The sequence below is a fragment of the Hemiscyllium ocellatum genome, chromosome 45, assembly GCF_020745735.1.
Source record: "Hemiscyllium ocellatum isolate sHemOce1 chromosome 45, sHemOce1.pat.X.cur, whole genome shotgun sequence".
Classification (NCBI taxonomy): domain Eukaryota; kingdom Metazoa; phylum Chordata; class Chondrichthyes; order Orectolobiformes; family Hemiscylliidae; genus Hemiscyllium; species Hemiscyllium ocellatum.
The window spans coordinates 13,958,156-13,972,526 of record NC_083445.1 but is presented as its reverse complement, the minus strand read 5'-3'; the positions used below and the strand labels follow the sequence as shown (position 1 = coordinate 13,972,526).

The 14,371-nt window shown below is 46.8% G+C and overlaps 1 protein-coding gene across 1 annotated transcript in view; it reads left to right on the top strand.

Moving 5' to 3' along the window:
* Positions 1 to 5,974: 5,974 nt before the first annotated feature.
* LOC132835921 (phospholipid phosphatase 3-like) overlaps positions 5,975 to 14,371 on the top strand; it is an 86,491-nt gene continuing 78,094 nt past the window's right edge. Inside the window, exon 1 of the mRNA XM_060855031.1 lies at positions 5,975 to 6,678. Within this exon, the coding sequence (XP_060711014.1) occupies positions 6,501 to 6,678 (178 nt within the window). The 5' untranslated portion in view covers positions 5,975 to 6,500. The remainder of the gene's footprint in view (positions 6,679 to 14,371) is intronic.

Sequence of the window (14,371 nt, the reverse complement as noted above, 5' to 3'; positions counted from 1 at the left end):
TCAATGCGAAGGGAGAAATGGACAGATGGAACATGGATTTGAGGGCACTGGGGCAGGGAGACCCCTGGTAGGGGCCAAACTCTTGAGACAGAAATGGCCACTGGAGAGATCTGAACCAGGTAAAATCACTCTGCAGCCCATCGAACAACTCTCACACCCATCCCCTCTGTCACAAATATCTGCCAACCCCTGTCTGCTGTCCTTACTCAGAACTCTAGGCAAACGTCTGTACGTTGGCTTAGGGTCTAGATGGATAAAGGCATAGCAGTCATCAGTGAGGAGAAGGAAGGAGGAATACGCAAGTGGGTAGAATGAGAGGAAGACAGTTCTTTTCTGGAAAGGGTCATGGAGCTCCAGAAGAATGAGGGAATGGAGGGGTTTGAGGATTCACTATGGTTTGAGTGATAAATCTTGGCCAGCATACAGGAGAGAACGCTCACACTGCCCTTCGAAGAAGTATAATGGGATCTTTACATGCTCTTCAGATAGCAGGCAGAATCTCACCTGAAACATTGCACCACTGACAATGCAGCACTCCTTGAGTCCTGTCCTAGATTGATGAAATCCAGCAAGGCCTGGATTTCTGATATCCTTCCAACATGAAGACACTGTCGGGCCCCTTGGTAAAAATACGGCATTCAGTAGACCAAAAGGCAGAGAGGAATGAATTACTGGAAAGTAGTTGAGAATATGGTGCCAATCCAAGGAGTATCACTACCTTCAGAAGAATTTGGAAGACTAATCAAAAGTGTATTTATAACTGAAGATTCTTGGCAGTGTAGATGAGCAGAGAGATCTCGGTGTCCAGGGACACAGATCCTTGAAAGTTGCCACCCAGGTTGACAGGGTTGTTAAGAAGGCATATAGCATTTTAGCTTTTATCAATAGAGGGATCGAGTTCCAAAACCATGAGGTTGTGCTCCAGCTGTACAGAACTCTGATGCGGCCGCACTTGGAGTATTGTGTACAGTTCTGGTCATCGCTTTATAAGAAGGATGTGGCAGCTTTGGAAAGGGTGCAGAGGAGATTTACTAGGATGTTGCCTGGTATGGAGGGGAGGTCTTATGAGGAAAGGCTGAGGGACTTGAAGCTGTTTTCGTTAGAGAGAAGAAGGTTGAGAGGTGACTTAATAGAGACATATAAGATAATCAGAGATAGGGTGGACAGGGAGAGCCTTTTTCCAAGTATGGTGACGGCGAGCACGAGGGGGCATAGCTTTAAATTGAGGGGTAAAAGATATAGGACAGATGTCAGAGGTAGTTTCTTTACTCAGAGAGTAGTAAGGGTATGGAAGGCTTTGCCTGCAATGGTAGTAGACTCGCCAACTTTAAGAAGTCATCATTGGACAAGCATATGGATGTACATGGAATAGTGTAGGTTAGATGGGCTTTAAATTAGTATGACAGGTTGGTGCAACATCGAGGGCCGAAGGGCCTGTACTGCGCTGTAATGTTTTATGTTCTATGAAAGAAGTGAAATTTGATACAGCAATAATGGGTTACCACAGTCTAAACCAGGAATCAACACACAATCTTAAATGAATACAGTCAAGATTATAGTGGTGCTGGAAAAGCACAGCAGGTCAGGCAGCATCTGAGGAGCAGGAAAATCGACATTTTGGGCAAAAGCCCTTTTAATCTTGACTCTAATCTCCAGCATCTGCAGTACCCACTTCTGCCCTCAATGAATACTAGCCTGCCTTCCTGTAGATTTTTTATCAAATAGGGAAATGAAGAAAGATCATGTAAAATATGATTAACCTTCATCAGAGATTGATGTGGAATACTACGTCCAATTGTGAGCACCATATTTTATCAGAGATGCAAAGACATTAAAATACATGGGTCCAGGATTGAGCGATCACGTGGAGAGATTGGACAAGTTTAGACTGTTTTCCTTACAAGGAGAAAAGTGAGAGGATGTATCAGTGAAGACATTCAAAGTCATGAGGGAGCCAGACGGTGTAGATAGGGAGAAGTTCTTCCCATTGGTGAAAGGGTCAGTGACTGGAGAATAAATATGGTTACGCAGTGAGTAATTAGAATCTGGAATCCACTGTCTTTCCAAAGGGAACTGGATAATTATCCGAAGAGAAAATAATGCAGGGATAGGGGAAGGAAAGCAGGGTGGGCTGAGCGATGCTCTTGCAAAAGGCAAGCACAGAATCAATGGACCGAACGATTTTGTAATGGTTTGCGAACATCCTTTGATGATATTCAATGAAACAGCTCAAAGCACATCACAGAATGAACTGTCTTTAAAGTTGCTCAGAATGAAACATAGTAATCATGATGTTCCAGTGAATCTGTGACATTGGTATAGGGCCAGGAAAAGGGGGCCATTTAACTCACTGACTCATGGCTCTTGTGCAGATCGATCCCTGCTATTATATTTCCCTCAAGTATGTACACAAGAGCTAGGAACAGGAGTAGGCAATTCAGCACCTCACGCCAGCTCTGGGATTTCATGAGATCTTAGCTGGCTTCATCTCGGCCTCAACTTTTCTTGTCTGCCACTTCACATAACCCTTTAACCTGTTACTAATTAAAAGTCCATCTCCTTCTTAAATTTACTCAATCTCTTGGCATCGGTCACACACTGGGGGAGTGAATTCCACAGATTCGCGACCTTTTGAGATGAGTAATTCCTCCTCATCTTTGTTTTGAAGCTGCCGCCCCTTATCCTAAAAGTTTGACATCTCGTTCTAGACACCACCCCCCCCCCCCCCCCCGGCCCCCCCCACCCCCCCCCCCCCCCACCCCATGAGGGAACAAAACTCCACATCTAGATGGTAAATCTCCCTTCACTATCACAATTAGATCTTCTCTCATCTTTCAAAACTCGAGGGAGGATAGGCCTAAACTGCTCCAACTCTCTTGATTAGACAAACCCTCATTAGATTAGAATCCCTACAGTGTGGAAACAGGCCCTTCGGCCCAACAAGTCCACACCGACCCTCCAAAGAATAACCCACCCAGAGCCATTTCCATCTGACTAATGCATCTATCACTACGGGCAACTTAGCTTGGCTAATTCACCCTGATTTGCACATCTTTGGATTGTGGGAGGAAACCGGAGCACTCAGAGGAAACCCACACACACACGGGGAGAATGTGTAAACTCCACACAGACAGTCACCCAAGGCTGGAATCGAACCTGGGTCCCTGACGCTGTGAGGTTAACCACTGAGCCACCGTGTCGCCCCTCCGGAACCTATCTCGTTACCCTTCTCTGAACTGCCTCCAATGAACTAATATCCCTCCTCAAGTTAGGGGACCAAAATTGTCTGCAATACTTCAGGAGCGGTCTCTCTAATGCCTTGTACAGTTGCATCAACACTTTTCTACTCTTACACTCTATCCCTTTCGTAATAAATACCAAAGTTCCTTTTGCTTTCCATGTTACCTGCTAACCCAGTGATACCCAGATCCCTCTGCACTGAAGCATTCAGATGTTTCTCTCTGTTTAGATAACCAGTTAATTTCTATTCACTAGCCCTGCTTCCCGCATGGACAGTGAGTTCTGGATCAGTTCATCCCTCGAACAGAGTGGCTCGCTGGCTCATTTCAGAGTCAGCCATGACGTCTGGAGTCACATGAAGGCCGCACCAAGCAAGGACAATACTCTAGATGGCAATACAAAGCCTGTGGTTGCTTTGCAACATAACAATGAGGGTTCAGGGTCACCATCACTGAGACCAATTCTCATTTCCAGATTAGTGAACTGAATTTCAATCCTACCAACTTCCACAATGGGATTGGACTTTTCTCATTAATTTCAAAATATGCTTTATTCATAAAATATATCTTATATATATATTTATAAATCATATATACATAGTCACAAATACAGTTCGAATCATGGAAACAGACAAACATTGGAAACAAAAATTGAAATTGTTGGAAAAGCTCAGCAGGTCTGGCAGCCTCTTTGGAAAGAAATCAGTTAACGGTTTGGGTCAAGTGACCTTTCCTCGTTTTTATTCAAACAAAAGGATTTAACTCAGGGAGTATTATTGCCGGACTGTTAATCCAGAGAGAAAGTGAGGACTGCAGATGCTAAAGGGTCAGAGTCAGAGTGTGGTGCTGGAAAAGCACAGCCGGTCAGGGAGCATCCGAAAAGCAGGAGAATTGACGTTTCGGTCATAAGCCCTTCTTCAGGGATATGGTGGGAGGTGTGGGGGGGGGGGGGGGGGGGGGGGGGGGGGGGGGAGGAGGCTGAGGGATAAATAGGAGGGAGGGGTTGGGGCTGGGGGGAAGGTAGCTAGAAATGCGACAGGTGGATGAAGTTGGGGGGTGATGGTGATGGGTAGGTGGGGAGGAGGGTGGAGCGGATAGGTGGGCAGGAAGATGGACAGGTAGGACAGGCCAAGAGGGCGGTGCCGAGTTGGAGGGTTGGATTTGGGATGAGGTGGGGGCAGGGGAGATGAGGAAACTGGTGAAGTTGAACATTGATGCCGTGGGGTTGGAGGATCCCAAGGTAGATGATGAGGCGTTCTTCCTCCAGGCGTCAGGTGGCTTTTCTGGGACTTCTGTAATGTTCTGGGGAGCTGGGTTTGAATTGCCGTGACAGATGGTGGAATTTGAATTCAGTAAAAAAAAAGGTTTGTAATTAAAAATCTAATGATGACAATGAACCCATTGTTGGAAAATCCCATCTGGCTAACTGATTTCCATAAGGGAAGGAACCGGCCATCCTTACCCGGTCTGGCCTACATGTGACTCCAGACCCACAGCACTGTGGTTGACTCTTCACTGTCCTCAGGGTAATTAGGGATGGGCAATAAATGCTGGCCTAGCCAGCAGTGCCCTTATGTTGTGAATGATTCCGTTTTTAAAAACATTGGAGTTTGGCTTTATCTAACAAACCAGGGGTATCACTTACTTGAATCAGATTATACTTGAGGCACCAGGAGGGTCTCATAATCAAACGGACCCCCGATTAACTTTAGCAGGAAGACCTCAGATAGCGGACTTTCCCCCCTCCACCACTGGGATTGTAATTCATGTCCCGGGAACATTAGAGACAAGGTTAGAGTAGTGCTGGAAAAGCACAGCCAGTCAGGCAGCATCCGAGGAGCAGGAAAATCGACGTTTCGGGCAAAAGCCCTTCATCAGGAATGGAGGCAGGGAGTCTCCGGGGACAGAGCGATAAATGGGATGGGGGGTGGAGGTGGGGCTGGGGGGAAGGTCGCTGAGGGTATAATGGGTGGATGGAGGTGGGATAAAGGTGATAGGTCAAAGTGGATAGGTGGGAAGGGAGACTGATAGGTGGGACAGGTCATGAGGATGGTGTTGAGCTGGGTGGTTGGAACTGGGATAAGGTGGGGGGAGAGGAAATGAGGAAACTGGTGAAATCCGCATTGGTGCCCTGGGATTGAAGGGTCCCGAGGTGGAAGATGAGGCGTTCTTCCTCCAGGCGTCCCCTGGAAGATTAATTTGGCTCTGTGTATTACTGAGCTAGCAAATCCCACCTTCATGTCTACACCACACACTCTCCGGGCCATGGGTATGTCTTACTGAGCTAGCAAATCCCACCTTCATGTCTACACCACACACTCTCCTGGCCATGGGTATATTTACTTCCAAATGGATTTTCCCGTTGATTTGCAGGGATCTCAAACCACCCAATCCTGCAGCTCCAATGCACCAGTCAGTAACCAATCAGGGGAGATGATTCCCAATTCCCAAAGAAATTTGAAAACACTGTGGGGGGGGAACTGTAAAATGGGAAACATTAAAAGTTCCAGTTTTGAAGAACTGAGATTGAGCCTGGCCTCTTGTTAAGATTTTGTGTAGAGTGATTATTGCTGTAAAGTGTCAGTGGAAATCTTGGAGCTGGATTAGCCAACGTAGTTCTGGCGTGTACTTTACTTCCTTTTGGTTCGAGTTAAAGCTGGAGTTTGAGTGATTGGTTAAACTGGTGGAGCTGAAAGCTCTCTTGTGTCTCTCTCTCTCTGTGTGTGTCTGTATTAGCCCAGCACATTTCCGAGCTTCGAGGCTGTCAATCACCAGGAGTTGCCCCCACCTCCTCACAGGGTCTGGAGTTTAAACAGAGAGACCGCCCCTGAGGTCCCAGGTACTGCACTGACCACTGGAGGAAGAGAGAGAGAGAGAGGAAAGTGAGACTGGAAAACAGAAAGCACTGGGGCTTGCAAAGCCAGGAGCTGGAGTTCCAAAAGTTTTTGAAAAGTTTTGCCGAAGTTTTTCTTTAGCAGGGGGAGGACAACGGATGTTCCTTTGTAACTTCTGAGGCTGAGAAGCCGGCAGGAGTGACGGATTTGTGTATTTTTTGTTGTGGGGTGGGGGGGTTGGGAGCGTTGGAGTCCTGGACGTTTTGTGTTTGGAGGTGCAGCAAACTTTTTGTTTTGGCATAACGGGGAGCCAGAGTGCCTGAAAGTGGCCTTTGGGAAGGAGTAGGGAAAGGAGAGAGAGAGAGAGAAAGAGAGAGACTGTCAGCTCGCCCCCGGGGGTAACAGGCGGGACACAGTGCCCTTCACCATGTCCAAATGTAAAGGTGATGGGGATTATACCCCCACTGCAGCGATTGTGAGGATCCCGGACAGCGAAGATGCCTTTGACTCAGAGCCAGGGCTCCCTGCTCGGGCTCACAGGGATCGCACGCCTCCCCGGGGAAAAAGGATGTTGATTTTCCTGGACCTGATCTGCATTATACTTGGTAAGAGCTCTGTGGCAGTCCTCTGGTCTTTAGTCTGTGTTGTTCTGGTGCTATGATGGAGCCTCAGGACCCCCTCCATGTTAAAGCCCACCTCAGTCAGTTGCCTGCTTTCTGTCTCGGTGTGTAACCTCTGGGGAACGATTTCAATGTTATTCCTTCCCCTCACTTCTACAATATGTCCCCAGTAAATGTCCGTGGCAGTGATTTTTTTTTTCTGTCGTATTCAGACGTACAGTTTCGTCTCCAACCTTGTGGTCTCCCATCCAACCTCCTGCATGGCTGTTCTTATACTCCCCTCTCAGTATGTTTGATCTGAACCCACTCCTCAACCCCATACACCTCTCATTGAAAGTCTACTTATACTATGAGGCCAGCCTGCTCACTGCACCTTTGCTCTCCCCACAGTATTTCTTAAGACTCATGATCAATATATCATCGAGTCACTCATGACCTACGAGGCCATTCGGTCCATCGAGCCCTTGCCAGCTCTCTGTACAGCAATCCAGTCAGTTCCTCCTCCGCACTTAGGGACAGACCCATGCCGACCAGATATCCGAAATTCTTCTAGTCCCACTTGCCAGCACTTGGCCCATATCTGTCTGAGCCCTTGGTGGCTCAGTGGTTAGCAGTGTGGTCTCACAGCACCAGGGTCCTGAGTTGGATTCGGGCGACTGTCTGTGTGGAGTTTGCACATTCTCCCCATGTCTGTGTGGGTTTCCTCCGGGTGCACCGGTTTCCTCCCAGAATCCAAAGATGTGCAGGTCAGGGTGGATTGGCCATGCTAAATTGCCCATAGTGCTAGGTGCATTACTCAGAGGGCAATGGGTTTAGGTGGATTACTCTTCAGAGGGTTGGTGTGGACTGGTTGGGTCAAAAGGTCTGTTTCCACACCGAAGGGAATCTAATCCAATCCATTCATATACCCATCCAGATGCCTTTTAAATGCAGTAATTGTACCAGCCTCCACCACATCCTCCGTCAGCTCATTGCTTACACGTACCACCCTCTGGGTGAAAACATTGCCCCTCAGGCCCCTTTTATATCTTTCCCCTCTTACCCTAAACCTCCAGGTTTGGACTCCCCTACCCTGGAGAAAAGACTTGGCTGATACTCTGTCAGTAACTCTCTCAGTGCCATACCAAATGATGGTCAGCACCAAGGAGCAGTGCAGCAAATTAGCAACACTAAAGTGCTTTAAGGGTGGGATATAACCTGAGAATTCAACAAGGTAAGTTCATAGCTCGTTGAAAGTGGAGTCGCAGGTAGATAGGATAGTGAAGAAGGCATTTGGTTTGCTTTCCTTTACTGGTCAGAGTATAGAGTACAGGAGTTGGAAGGTCATGTTGCAGGTGTACAGGACATTGGTTAGGCCACTGATGGAATTTTGCGTGCAATTCTGATCTTCCTATCGGAAAGATGTTGTGAAACTTGAAAGGGTTCAGAAAAGATTGACAAGGATGTTGCCAGGGTTGGAGGGTTTGAGCTACAGGGAGAGGCTGAATAAGCTGTTTTCCCTGGAATGTCAGAGGCTGAGGGGTGTAAATGTTTATAAAATCATGAGGGGCATGGATAGGATAAACAGACAAGGTCTTTTCCCCGGGGTCGGGGAGTCCAGAACTAGAGGGCATAGGTTTAGGGTGAGAGGGGAAAGATATAAAAGGGACCTAAGGGGCAACTTTTTCACATAGAGGGTGGTGTGTGTATGGAATGAGCTGCCAGAGGAAGTGGTGGAGGCTGGTACAATTGCAGCATTTAAAAGGCATCTGGATGGGTGTATGGATAGGAAGGGTTTGGAGGGATATGGGCAAATGGGACTAGATGAATTTAGGCTATCTGGTCAGCGTGGAGGAGTTGGGCCGAAGGGTCTGTTTCCATGATATACAGCTCTATGACTGTGAGATTTGGATGAGTTAAGTAAGATTAAATAATATTCAGAAAATAAGAATCTTGTGGGGGGGGGGGCACGGTGGTTGAGCAGAGGCTCGAAAGTATCTGGGAACGTACTGTACTTCGACACATTACTAAAGGTTACAATATAAAGCTTTCAATAAAGCAGATGAAGCACAGGGAGTTGTTTGTGAAAAATCATTGTTATAGAAACATTGTTAAACTTACTTTGAACTGGACTGTGGTTAGATTATGTCTGAGAGTACTGTAATCATCTCTGACCAAACTAAGTATGGGCACCCCTGAGAATGTGTAAGAAAGATTTACCAGGCCGCACTGCAGAAGTGGCTTTTGAATCCAAACCAATTGAAGTTGGATCAAACTGAAATTTGTCAGCCTGTTTATCTGCCTCCCTCATCCCCAGGTCAGTTTACGTTTCAGACGAACAGAAATGTGCATCAGAGTGGGACGGAGGCACTGTCTGTTCTGATGCCTGAGGGATGATCTAGTCATGGTTTACCGTATTATAAAAGAGCTAGATGGAGTACTTGCGGATGCGGTCGTGGAATAGCCACCAAGAGGCCAAATGGAAAACTAGAAAGTGTTGAGAATGTGGAACGTGCTACCCACAGGGACTTGTTGAGGTCAGTATGATAGATATGTTGATGTGGGGAAGCATGTGCAGAAGGGAATGGAAGACTGTGTTATAAGAGTTAGGAGAGGGATAGTGTGAGGCAGCTAGCATGCCCTTGTTGGGCTGAATGGCCTGTTTCTGTGTGTATATTCTGTGAAGAATGCTTCCTTCTCTGTTTTATAATTCTCGGCCTTGTGTTTGAACCCCTGTCTGATTTTCCCCCTTCCCTAACTCAGTCATGTCAGCCAGTCCTATAATGCTGTGAAGTTTGGGTGCTCCATCAGTTCTGGCCTCGTGTGCCCCTGGATTTTGTTGTCACTCCACATTCAGTTTCTGAAACCTTTTAAACTCTCGAACTCCCACCCTAATTCCCCCCCCCCACCCACTTTGTTCCTTTTAATCATAGAATCCCTACAGTGCTAAAAGAGGCTGTTTGGCCCATCAAGTCCGCACTACCCTCCAAAGAGCACCCACCCAGACCCCTATCACTGTAACCACTGTAAGCCCCCCACTAACCTGCCAAACACAGTATAATTTAGCAAGGCCAGTCCACCCTGACCTGCATCCTTTTAGATTCTGGGAGGAAACCAGAGCACCCGGAGGAAACCAAGCAGACACGGGGAGTACGTGCAAACTCCACACAGTCGCCTGAGGGTGAAATTGAACCAGGTCCCTGGCACCGTGCTAACCACTATGCCATGACTATCTGTAAAACTTATCTCTTTGACCCAGCTTTCGTCACCTGGTCTAATTCTGCCCTGGAATCGCACTCCTGGGAAGTGCCTTGAAATGTTGTACTACATAAGTGGTGCCATATAAATGCAGGTGGTTGTTTTTGACCTGGGGAGTTGGGGCCGTGACCATTAGCCCTCTCCCCAGCAGTGGGGATTGCAGGTTATGAATCCTTGTGCCCAGCTGACTACCAGCTGTGTCACAGAAACCGCTGTGAAATTAAAGTCACCCCGGGACCAGATCTTGATGTGGGATATCTGCTGGCAATGAGAACAGATTGCAAATGAAACTGAGAGCTGGTGGTGTACAGCAAAAAGAAAATGTGCACCCTGGAAATCTGTGATAACAACACAAGCCCACATCTGTGAAATGAGAAAAGTCAGTTTAACATCTAGGATGAATATAATTCCCTCTGACCTCCTATCCTTTCCCTGCAGATGCTGCATAATTCCGGGATTTTCCTTTTTAAATTAAGGTGTCCCTTGTTAAACAACAGAATACAATCCTATTGGTGTGGATCAACCATGATCTTTTTCAGCCCTCTAGCTTGTATTTGTTCAGTTCTTATGTAGTAATATTTGTTATTGTCTATCTGTGTTTTAATCTTGGCAAGTGACCTTCACTTTTACTGTAATACCGGTCAGTACACTCTGCATGAAATGATGGTAAACCCTTTAACCACTGTTAGCCCTTTGTGATGCCTCCTGTGTTGTTTTAAGGTTGGTAAGACAAGTCTCATCCCCTGGTTAAATATTAAGACCCGAACTCTTGGAAGGTGCACTTCACATAAATTGAGGTTTGTAATCCCGTGCGGCACTGAGGGAGTGCTGCACTGGCAGAGATACCACTTTTCAGCTGAGGCGTGCTCGGGTGGATGTCAGAATCCCCATGGCATTATTTCGAGTTATCCCAAGTGTCTTGGCTATTATTTTTCCCTGAACACTCACACACACACACGCACGCACGCACACCAACAAGTTACCTGGTTGGTTATGCGTCACTCTCTGTGGGAATTTCCTGTGTAAAATTTGGTGGCTGTGTTTCCTACTTTGCAGTAATGATTACATTGGAAGAAGTCTGTCACTGGTTGTGAAGTACTTTGAGACACCTTGTGGCCAGGAAAGGTGCGACATAAATGCAACATTTTCTTTTGCTGTGACTCGATCTCACCTGCAGCCACTGGGTTGTTAGTTGCCACTGGATTGTTAGTTGGCACAGGCACACCCTCAGCTTCAGAGGGGATTCTGAATCCAATTTGGACCGGCTGGAAAATGTTAGGCTGTTTTATTTTTCTCTGTCTCCCTTCTCCCCTGTTACATTGCCATTTCGGAACATAGTCCACGTTACGTCAGATAGCAAAAACACCTGAGGCTGGAAATTACTGTCTCTCAGGATCTAAAGTTAGGGACACTCTGTCTCTAAAGTGCTGCATCTTCAAAGGATTTGATTTGATCTGATTTGATTGTTGTCACATGTACCTAAGTACAGTGAAAAGTTTTGTTTTGCGTACAGTGCAGGCAGATCATCGAGTGATTGGACGGAGCGAGGAATACAGAGTTACGGTTGCCCAGGAAGTGTACAAAAACAAGATCAACATTAGATTTGAAATGGTGGATTAGATTAGATTACTTACAGTGTGGAAACGGGCCCTTCGGCCCAACAAGTCCACACCGACCCGCTGAAGCGCAACCCACCCATACCCCTACATTTACCCCTTATCTAACACAGGCAATTTAGCATAGCCAATTCACCTGGCCTGCACATCTTTGGACTGTGAGAGGAAACCGGAGCACCCAGAGGAAACCCACGCAGACACGGGGAGAACGTGCAAACTCCACACAGTCAGTCGCCTGAGTCGGGAATTGAACCCGGGTCTCTGGCACTGTGAGAAGCAGTGCTAACCACTGTGCTACCGTGCCACCAAAGTTTGCACATTCTCCCCGTGTCTGCATGGGTTTCCTTCGGATGCTCTGGTTTCCCACAGTCCAAAGATGTGCAGGTTGGGTGAATTGGTGATGTTAATTTGCCCATAATACTCAGAGATGTGCAGGTTGGGTGTATTAGTCAGGGGTAAAATGTAGGGGAATGGGTCTGGGTGGGTTACCCTTCTGGGGTTGCCTTTGACTTGTTGGCTGAAGGACCTGTTTCCACTCTGTCGGGATTCTATGATTCTAGATCCATTCCGAAGTTGGGAAGAAGCTGTTCTTGAACTTGTTGGTACGTGTGTTAAGTTTTTCTATCTCCTGTCTGGTGGTAAGAGGTTGGAAGAGATTATAACCGGGGCGGGAGGGCTCTTTTGATGATGTGAGCTGTTTTTCCACAGCAACAAGTGGTATGGAGTTAGTGGGTGGGAGGTTGGCTTGTGTGCGATGGTCTGGGTTGTACAGGCCTGGGCAGAGCAGTTGCCATACCCAGGCTGAGATGCACCCAGATAGAATGCTTTCTGTGTGCATCTGTCAAGGTTTGAGTTAACCGAGAAACCAATTGAGACGTTACAATTGACCTTCTTGCAAAACTGCTGAGGGTTCGTGTTCCTTGTCTCCACAGGGACTGAGGTCAGGCTCATCTCTGGTGATGTTCTCAGTAAAACAGTGTTGTTACTGTATTCTTCAGCAAGGCACTGGAAACCTGTCACTATCCATGGAGTTTTGTCTGCCTAGAACATTAATGGCAGAAAATTTTAAAAATGGTATATTTACAGAATGTCCCCTCACTGGCTCGGCCGACAGTTATTCCTCTTCCCTATACAAGTGGCTAACTTGGCCATTTCAGAGAACAGGTAAAGAGTCAACCACATTACGGAGTGTCTGGAGCCACTTATGGGCCAGATTAAAGAAGGAAATGTGCCAATCCTTAAACAAAGGATCAATACTACAACCCAGTGGCTTCAAGGAAGCTGTTTCTGAGACTGGCTTTTAATTTCACATTTATTTCATTTAATTGACAGCTAAAATATCAGAATGATGTTGTGAAACTTGAAAGGGTTCAGAAATTATTTTGCAAGGATGTTACCAGGGTTGGAGGGTTTTGAGCTACAGGGAGAGGCTGAACAGGCTGGGGCTGTTTTCCCTGGAGCGTCGGAGGCTGAGGGGCGACCTTATAGAGGTTTATAAAATCATGAGGGGCATGGATAGGGTAAATAGACAAGGTCTTTTCCCTGGGGTGGGGGGAGTCCAGAACTAGAGGGCATAGATTTAGGATGAGGGGAAAAGATATAAAAGGGACCTAAGGGGCAATTGTTTTACTCAGAGGGTGGTACGTGTATGGAATGAGCTCCAGAGGAAGTGGTGGAGGGTGGTACAATTGCAACACTTAAAAGGCATCTGGAAGCATATATGAATAGGAAGGGTTTGGAGGGATATGGGCCAGGCAGATGGGATTAGATTGGGTTGGGATATCTGGTCAGCATAGACAAGTTGGACCGAAGGGTCTGTTCCTGTGCTGTACATCTCTGACTCTATAATTGACGCTACATTCCCTCGCTGTTGAGATTGGGTTTGAATCCACATCTTAGGGTCAGTCTAGGATCTCCAGATTACCACTTCAGGAGCCTAATGCCAAGATAATACTCACAGCAAGAGATTCACCATCTGAAGTACACAGTGTGTGTGGAACCACATGGGGCCCTTCAGGTTAGAGTTGGAGTTTAGCTGTAGAGGTACCCCAATCTGTGGAGGATCCTGAACTTAAATCCCAATCCCAAGCTTCGATCTCTCATAAATGCTATAAAGCCTCAGCAAAATAATTAAAGCATTGCACAGGGATTTGAAGGATTATGTGGAATGGATTTGGTCCCAGCAATATGATGAAGCCTGATTCTGTCCGGATCCATGATTTGGATGGAAGTTGATCCCAGCTAGTTTTCCTTGTCACTCATTGACTAACACCCGTTAACCGTAAAAGTCTGTTTACGATGGACCATATTGCTGAAATACTGACTTGATTCAATCAGAGAGTTCAAATGGCTGAAGAAGACCAGCCCAAACAGGTTTCGCTGTGGTCTACGAACACATTAATGGCCTAACTGGCAGTCAGTTATCAGCTTTAGAACTAGCAGGTGTTCATAGAGTGCCCAATAATCTACAGCGTAGCGCGGAGATTTGGCTGGAGCTGTATGAGCCCGGACTCTCCCTTAGAAAGCCAATGCTCAGGTATTGCCCTTCGGGGATTTGAGATCAACTGCTGAGAGAGTTATAGACTGAACGCAATTTATCAACTCCTGTCACTTTGGAAGAGGTCAGTTCACTGAGGTCAGAAGTAGCAGCAGAACGGAAAAAAACCTGGTTTTCTTTCCTTTCACTGAAACATTTCTGTGTTTGACCCTGGGCCTGTGGATCTCAGAATTGAGGTTCTGGGTAAGCTGGAGGTAAGAGACTTGCTCTCCTGTAGAACCAGGAAAGGCAATTTAAATTGAGGCAAGCTGCAGATTTATAGCCCAAG